At 55.6% G+C, this 7,115-nt stretch overlaps 1 protein-coding gene across 3 annotated transcripts; it reads right to left on the bottom strand.

Annotated features, from left to right (window-relative positions):
- Positions 1–3,623: 3,623 nt before the first annotated feature.
- On the bottom strand, positions 3,624–7,115 carry LOC140265206 (uncharacterized). 3 transcript variants are annotated; one of them, XM_072361098.1, is made up of 8 exons: positions 6,045–7,115; positions 5,872–5,928; positions 5,650–5,706; positions 5,455–5,514; positions 5,313–5,377; positions 5,010–5,085; positions 4,801–4,847; positions 3,624–4,709 (listed from the first exon to the last, which is right to left on the bottom strand). In XM_072361098.1, the coding sequence occupies exons 1-8, from the start codon at positions 6,363–6,365 to the stop codon at positions 4,508–4,510; spliced, it is 885 nt and encodes a 294-aa protein (XP_072217199.1). In that variant the 5' UTR covers positions 6,366–7,115; the 3' UTR covers positions 3,624–4,507. The 3 variants fall into 3 exon arrangements, 2 of the variants coding, with proteins under 2 accessions (XP_072217199.1, XP_072217198.1); XR_011906216.1 differs by having other exon boundaries at positions 4,690–4,709; positions 4,801–5,085; positions 5,455–5,706; XM_072361097.1 differs by having other exon boundaries at positions 4,584–5,085; positions 5,455–5,706.

Raw genomic sequence — 7,115 nt, 5'->3', positions numbered from 1 at the left:
TTAAGTTTCCTTTACTTATTTCTATAAGCTCCCTTTAACTATCCTTTACTTGTTTCTATAAACTACCTTTACTATCCCCTTTAGCCCTCCTTTGTTCCAAATTCCTGCTTCACTGTTCACTACCTTTAACTATCCCCCTTTTAGCCCCCCTTTATTTGGAATTCTAGCAGAGCATCTGTTTCCTGCTTCACTGTTCAGGATGACACAAAGTACAAATGTCTGAGTTAGAACAGCACACAACACCAACTTGTCGCAGACAGCAGCCCGTGGTTCTGCAGGAGTGCTGACACAAATACTACAGAGCAAATGTAGGGTAAGGAACGATCCAGCGAGAGTTGATTTTACATTCCGTTTTTGGGGTGTCCTTTGCCTTCCAAGAATATTTGCTATGGGATTTCATTAAGCTTAGGGAAGCTGGCCTCAGCGGAGCTGAGTCAGTTGACACAGGCTGGCCAGGGAGAGAAGTGTTTTGCTGGCTTATCTGCAACTGGATGGTGACTCACAGGGGCAACTGGCAAGAGTGAGGCCTTGGGACAGAAGGTGTTAAATCGAGGATCTTCTCCTTTTGTTGTGAGCTTTCTGATGCCTCCACTCCTCACTGCCATCCCCCCACCTCCTGCTCATCTGGGGGAGGGGACGAAGGCATCAGTTTTCCTTGAGCTTCCATTAAATCTCATGGAACACCCTTTTGCCAGCCCATTATCCAGAGACAATGACATTCATGATCAATATTTCGCCTACTTGTACTTACTGGCAATGAGACCCTTCCAGTCCCATTGAGCTTTGGGCCGGGTGGCCCAGGGGCAAGTCTGACTGCTGCAAGCCTCACTCCCCTTGGCTCAGATTTACTGGTAGAAGAAATCACCGGCCCATATTTTCTCCCACAGTTAGTTAACTCTTGGGTAACCTTCCCCCATGTCCGTACTTTGTATCCTGACTGCAGATGGTTGGATGTTACAATTCCTTCTAACACTGCCCGGGTTCTTTCTCCCTGGGACACAGCCAGTATCTTCCCTTGCAGTTGTACGCCCATGGGTTTCAGCGATTCTCGAAGCCCCCTGATTAAAAGAGTCATCCTCTCAGGATCAACAGGCAACAGGTGATTCATGATGTGGCTGCAGCTTTCTATCGTGCATCATTTGGAGACAGGCAGCCTTTTGAACACTTTCCACTAATTGATCAGCTGTCCCAGTAATGACAAGAGGGTCTCTCCCTTTCTAAAGTGTTAAGACCGCCTGCCCAATAGGCATCCCTCTGTGTTAAGGACCAAGGAGCATCTTTAACTACTGTTGCCAGTTGTTATAAATACTTCTGGTCCCCAATAACCTTCAGCCTCCTTTTCAGTTAATAGTATTTGGTCTCCACCCGTGAGACTGACCCTCCATACATACTGTGCCTTTGGAGAGAGACCAAAATCTCTTTTTAATTTTGCTAACTCAGTGGCAGAGAAGGGAATTTCTTTAACATTCATTTGATGTTAACATGTTAGTGCTGTGATCAAATGCATCTTCAGTTTTTATCTAAGGATGCAATTGGGTTGGCGAGTCCTCTACTTTGTCAAGCCTGGACTTTATTTCTTTCAGTCTTTCTAGAGGATGGATTTTTTCTTGAGGCAAGTTATGAACGACAGCGTTGCTGTTATCCCTACACGTTAACAGCTCCTTAAAAGCCATTTCCAACAGAACTGAATGATGTTTTTCTCTTTGTAGCTGTTCCCCAATTCACCATTTGAATTGTTCACCACTTGATCCTGCAGAGTTTTTACCAACTCTTGTATTGCTTTTGGAGAAACCTACATACAGATGCCACTTTGACTCTGCCCTGTATTTCCCAGTTTATCCCACAGTTCCCACTGTGTCCAATAGAACCACCTCTGCCCTGTTGTCATGGTGTTGTTATGTTGCTGTCAATATTCCACATCATAACATCATGTGCAGCATGTTATGGATATTTGGATATTGTGACGTCGTGGCCAGAGAGAAGTCACGGGAGGAGGACATCTATAATGACATCTATAATCTCGCTCCCAGGCTGGAGCTCTCTCTCTCTCTCGAACTCTCGGAGAGTGGGAAGCGTTCCAGCCGTGTTGCCTAGAGGTTACAGTCGGCCTCTCGGTTTTTGGGGACTGTGTCTCTCTGTTTTGTTCGATTTATTAGCCTCAATCATATTGTATTGTGTTATCATGTATTCCGATATCATATTTAGTAAAATAAGTTTTTCCTCCTTAGATTGCTGCCACTGTTCTCTTTTCCCATTCCCCTTTTTCCCTTCCTTTTCCGGGCTGGGGTCCCTATGGGGCAGCTGCCCCCTGTCACAGGCACAGGTAAATCTAGGTAACCGTGACACAGCATCACCCCAGTGTCACCCCAACACAGCCTCAGTGTCACCCCAACATCACCCCAGCGTCACCCCAACGTCAGCCCAACATCAACCCAGCAGCATCACCCCAAACATCACCCCAGCATCACCCCAACACAGCCCCAATGTCACCCCAAACATCACCCCAGCATCACCCCAACACAGCCCCAATGTCACCCCAACATCACCCCCATGTCACCCTAACACAGACCCAATATCACCCCAGTGTCACCCCAGCATCACGCCAACACAGCCCCAATATCACCCCTGTGTTACCACAATACCACTCCAATGTCACACCAATGTCACCCCAGCATCACCCCAACGTCATTCCAACACAGCCCCAATGTCACCCAAACGTCACTCCCTTCAGTCACCTCCCAGTGAGCAGCACCCCAGCCTTAGACCAACAGTGTCAGTGCCCAGCACTGGGGGGCCCCAGGGGGAAGTGGGGGCTCTGAGGGATGCAGGGGGGCTTTGGTAGCACTGGGAGGTTCTGAGTGCTCTGAGGGGCACTGGGGGCAATGGAGGGCATTGAGGGGCACTGGGGGGGCAGTGTAGGGCATAGGGAGGCTCTGAGGGACACTGGGGGGCAGTGGACTTTATTGTGGGCCTCTGAGGGGCACTGGGGGTCAGTGGAGGGCATTGGGGGGCTCTGAAGGGCACTGAGAAGCTCTGAGGGGCACTGGGGGGCAGTGGAGGGCATTGGGAAGCTATGAGGGGCATTGGGGGGCAGTGGAGAATAATGGGGGGCTCTGAGGAGCACTGGGGAGCAGTGAAAGTCATTGTGGGCCTCTGAGGGGCACTGGGGGGCAGTGGAGGGCATTGGGGGGCTCTGAGGAGCACTGGGGACAGTGGAGGGCATTGGGGGGCTCTGAGGAGCACTGAGGAGCAATGGAGGACACTGGGGAGGGCTCTGAGGGTCACTGGGGAGCTCTGAGGGACACTGGGGGCAATGGAGGGCATTGGGGTCTCTGAGGAGCACCGGGGTGCAGTGGAGGGCATTGAGGGGCTCTCAATATCTTATCATAGGATCATAGGATGGCCTGCATTGAGGAGCACTGTAATGATCATCTCGTTTCAACTGGTGCAGCTGGAGGCCATTCCTTCTCGTCCTATCATTGTTATGCAAGAGAAGAGACTGACCCCCAGCTCACCACGGCCTCCCTTTGGAAGTTATAGGGAGCAATAAGGTCTCCCCGAGCCTTTTTTGTAGTGAGGGGCCCAACAATGAACACAGCACTGGAGCTGCAGCTCTGGATCTCATTTGGCACTGGGGTGCACCCTTTTGCTAAAGGGGTTCAATCTTTGGCCCTTTTGAAAGGGCTTCACCCTTTTATTTCTTGGGGTTATGCAGTTTGCTGTAGGGCTGACCCATTTGGCCTCGGGGTTCTGCTTTTAGGTTCCATTTCTCCCCATTTTCCATCTCTATCCCCCTCCAGGGCTCCATAGCAGAGACACTTTATCTTTGCTGCAGCCTTCATGGATAAACTGCAGTGGGCAGAAGAGATGCATGCAGACAAAGCAGCAGGCATCTGAGTGCAGAGGGATGCTGCCCATCCCATTTCTCTTCCCATCTACGTCTGCTCTCACTCTGTGCTTTTCAAGGGGTGGATCTTTTCCCACCTCCTGAGCCTCCCCTGCTCAGCAAAGAGGCACAACCACCAAATTGAGGGGAATAATAGGTAGGTATTTATTGAGGGCTTTCTTAACAACCAATTGGAGGTAACATTGGCTAATGGGCTAATTACAATGAGAGGCCGTTAGCATAGGCCACGGCTGCTTTGATGAGTCAAAGAATGAAAGAAGACCAAGAGAAAAGACAGAAAACGGGGAAGAAAACGAGACAGAGAGGCAGCAAAGCGAGGTGGTTCAGTGCTGGTAGATCCAGCCACGTCCTGCTGTCGGGTGCGGATCTTCCGTCTGATGGGCCGTCGGAGGTTTGTTCTTCAGCTGACAGCGGCTCCCGATGACAGTCCAGACCGATTTCCAACAAGTCCAACGTGGTGGCACTCAGCCGCCTGCCAGCACTGCCCCACTGCTGTGCCTGGGGGCAGGAGCACAGGACAGGCCCCTTCCATGTGGACAGAGCCCTGTCCCCTGCCCCAGCACGCAGCCCCGAGCTGGGAGGGGTTATTGAGCTGGGCGGTCAGATGGGCAGCAGCCCATCACAGACCACACGCAGGGTCCTGCTTGCAAAGTACGCCATGGGAGCGTACATTGGCTGGGGCAGCACCCGCAGCAGGAGCCGATAGAGCAGCTCCTGGTCATAGTGCTGGGCGTAAAATAGGGCAGAGCCCAGCACAGCAATGAGCAGCAGCTGGAGGCAGACCAAGATGAGGCAGATGGTCCTGTGGGGCAAAAGAGGGGTCCTGGCCATCAGCCCACTGATGGGAGCCCGGCTGCTGTTGGCTGGGCACAGGGCAAGGAGGGGAGACTCACTGCATCCAGAAGGAGAGCCCACGTCTCCTGGCCCGCTCCTTCTTCTCCTGTAGGTGAAGATGGGGCAGGGATGGTGGTCAGGGCCCGCTGCGCAGCAGGGCTTCATGCAGGACTTGGGAGCCCAGCAGCACAACGGTGCTGCAGGGAGCCCTGTCCCCAGGGAGACCTCTGTTGGATGGGGTGAGGGTGCTGTGTGTTCTGCCCCTTACCAGCTGTGCCTCCACCAGCTCCGGCAGCACAGCCCCAGGCACGCGCTCTACCTCCAGCTCCATCTGATGCTGCCGCCTGTGGGCAACAAGGCTTGGTTGGAGGCTGCCGGCCTCTGTCACCGCGGGGGCTCCCCAGCAGCGTGTGCCCACCCCAGGGCTGGGACGGGGCCGCTCTGCCACACCATGCAGGAAGCAGAGCCCCATCCCCAGCAGCGCTGCACCCATTGCTGCCCCAGGTGTGTCAGAGACCCCCGTGTGCAGGCGTGGGCTGCAGGGTCCCATGGGTGGCTCCCATGCACTCACCAGGCACCCTCCAGCTCCAGCTCCTCCCGCTCCTCTCGCAGGCGCTGTTTCTCCCGGCGCAGCACCTGGCAGACAAAAGGCTGAGCTCCATGTCCACAACACGGGGGTGGGCAGCCCCGCTCCCCTCGCCCCTCCACACTACCTCCATCTCCTCGCTCCCAGCCTTCAGCTGCTCCTCCAGCTGGGCAATGAGCTGCTTCTCCTGCAAGACAACGGCTGTAATGAGGGGTGGCCGCGTTGGGACCCACGGACCCGAGGGATGGGGACCGAGGTCCTCCTGCACAGCCAGAGGCGTGAGGATGCCGAGCTGTGAGGACGAGCCCTCACTGCCCCCTACCTGCTCCAGCTCCTCCTTACGGGCAGCCGTTCTTTCAGCCCGTATTTGCTGGGCATCCTGTGGGAAAGAGAAGAGCAGCGGCCGTCAGGGCACCGGCGCTCCCACGGGGCTCCGTCCCCTCCTGCCTCCTCCATCGGGGCAAGCAGGGCCTGCAGGGCTGGAGCTGCAGACCCACACGAGGGCACTTCTCCCACCGCACCCCACACAGCAGCATCTGCTCACCTTCAGCAACGACGCCCTGGCCGCGGCCGTGCGCTTCTCCATCATCCGCTCATAAGCCTGTGGGAGGGGAAAGGAGCGGCGTTGGCACCCGGCTCTCTCTGCTGCCATGCCGTGGGCAGGGTGCCCTCCAGCCGGCAGCTCGGCCCTTCTGTGCCCGTCCACCCAGAGCTCACCTGCTCCAGCTGCTGCAGCAGCTCCACGCGCTGCAGAGCTGTTAATGTTCCGCTGGCAAACTGGGCCCGCATTGCTGCACCACTGGCACAGCTGCTCGCAGGACCTGCACCGCCTGCAGAATGGGGCCGGCAGGTTCGGCGCTGACCCACTGCCCCTGCCCCACCCCGGGGGGGCTCTGTGAGGTCAGCGCGACATTGTGACGTCACCAGCACAGGAGGGTCCTGGGAGGTCACAGGGACAGAACGTGGTTTGTGCTGGAAGAGTCCTTGAAGGTCATTAAGAACCAGAGAATGCCCTCTCTTTGGGTTCCCATATCCCATCCTTATGGAACCAACAGATCTCCTTTCTTTAGCAGCCCTATTCTCATCTCTTTTGGTCCCCAACCCCCGTTCTTCTCCCTTTCAGCTCCCCCTTCCTCTCTATTTGGCACCCCCAAGTCTCTGGGCACCTTTATTTCCCTCCCCTTAGTCTCCCTGCCCCTCTGCCCTGCCCCTATTTCCAACCCCAACCGTCCAGGTGAGCGGCACGGGGACACTACAGCCCCACAGGGCACTTGGGGGACCCTGCGTGTCTCCTCAGCCCTGAGGACCGGGCATCAGGGGCTGGGAATTAATTGATGGCATGGAGGGGACTGTCTGTGGCCTGTTCCAGGGGGACCTGGGCACTGTCACCTCCAGCCCTTCCTTTGTGCTCTATGGGGCTGTGCAGAGGAACGGATCTGGAGGGGGCAGGCTCAGGGTGCCCTATGGATGGCCAGAGTCACCATGCAGGTGGGACAGGGGATGTGGCTTCTGTCCCCAGTGGACCCACATTCTGCCCCGGGTCTCTTGGCTGCTGCCAGTCCTTCTCCTGCCCTGAGTCCTTGGGGACAAACCCTGCAGAGACAAGGCTCCTCCTTGCCAGTGCTGCCCTCTGGTGCCCAGTGAGGACCCTGATGATCAGTGACACCCTCTGATGATCAATAAATCCCTCAGCAAACCTACACTCTGTGTGTCCGTGTCCTTGTTCTCGTGCTCAGCAGGGACTGTCCACCTCACAGTTCTGGGAGGCCTCCCCAGCTCCATGCCATG

Source organism: Excalfactoria chinensis, unplaced genomic scaffold (genome assembly GCF_039878825.1).
Source record: "Excalfactoria chinensis isolate bCotChi1 unplaced genomic scaffold, bCotChi1.hap2 Scaffold_71, whole genome shotgun sequence".
NCBI classification, from domain to species: Eukaryota; Metazoa; Chordata; class Aves; order Galliformes; family Phasianidae; genus Excalfactoria; species Excalfactoria chinensis.
The sequence above is the reverse complement of the archived record's forward strand: the minus strand, read 5'-3'. Positions and strand labels throughout refer to the sequence as shown.

Bases quoted from the DNA above. Each gene is read 5' to 3' on its own strand.
- LOC140265206 (XM_072361097.1), bottom strand. From the start codon at position 6,365: ATGGGATATGGGAACCCAAAGAGAGGGCATTCTCTGGTTCTTAATGAC. The intron at 5,378-5,454 runs GTAGTGTGGAGG...TTTGTCTGCCAG, and splicing joins CTGGGAGCGAGGAGATGGAG to GTGCTGCGCCGGGAGAAACA. The intron at 5,086-5,312 runs GTGAGTGCATGG...TGTTGCCCACAG, and splicing joins CTGGAGCTGGAGGGTGCCTG to GCGGCAGCATCAGATGGAGC.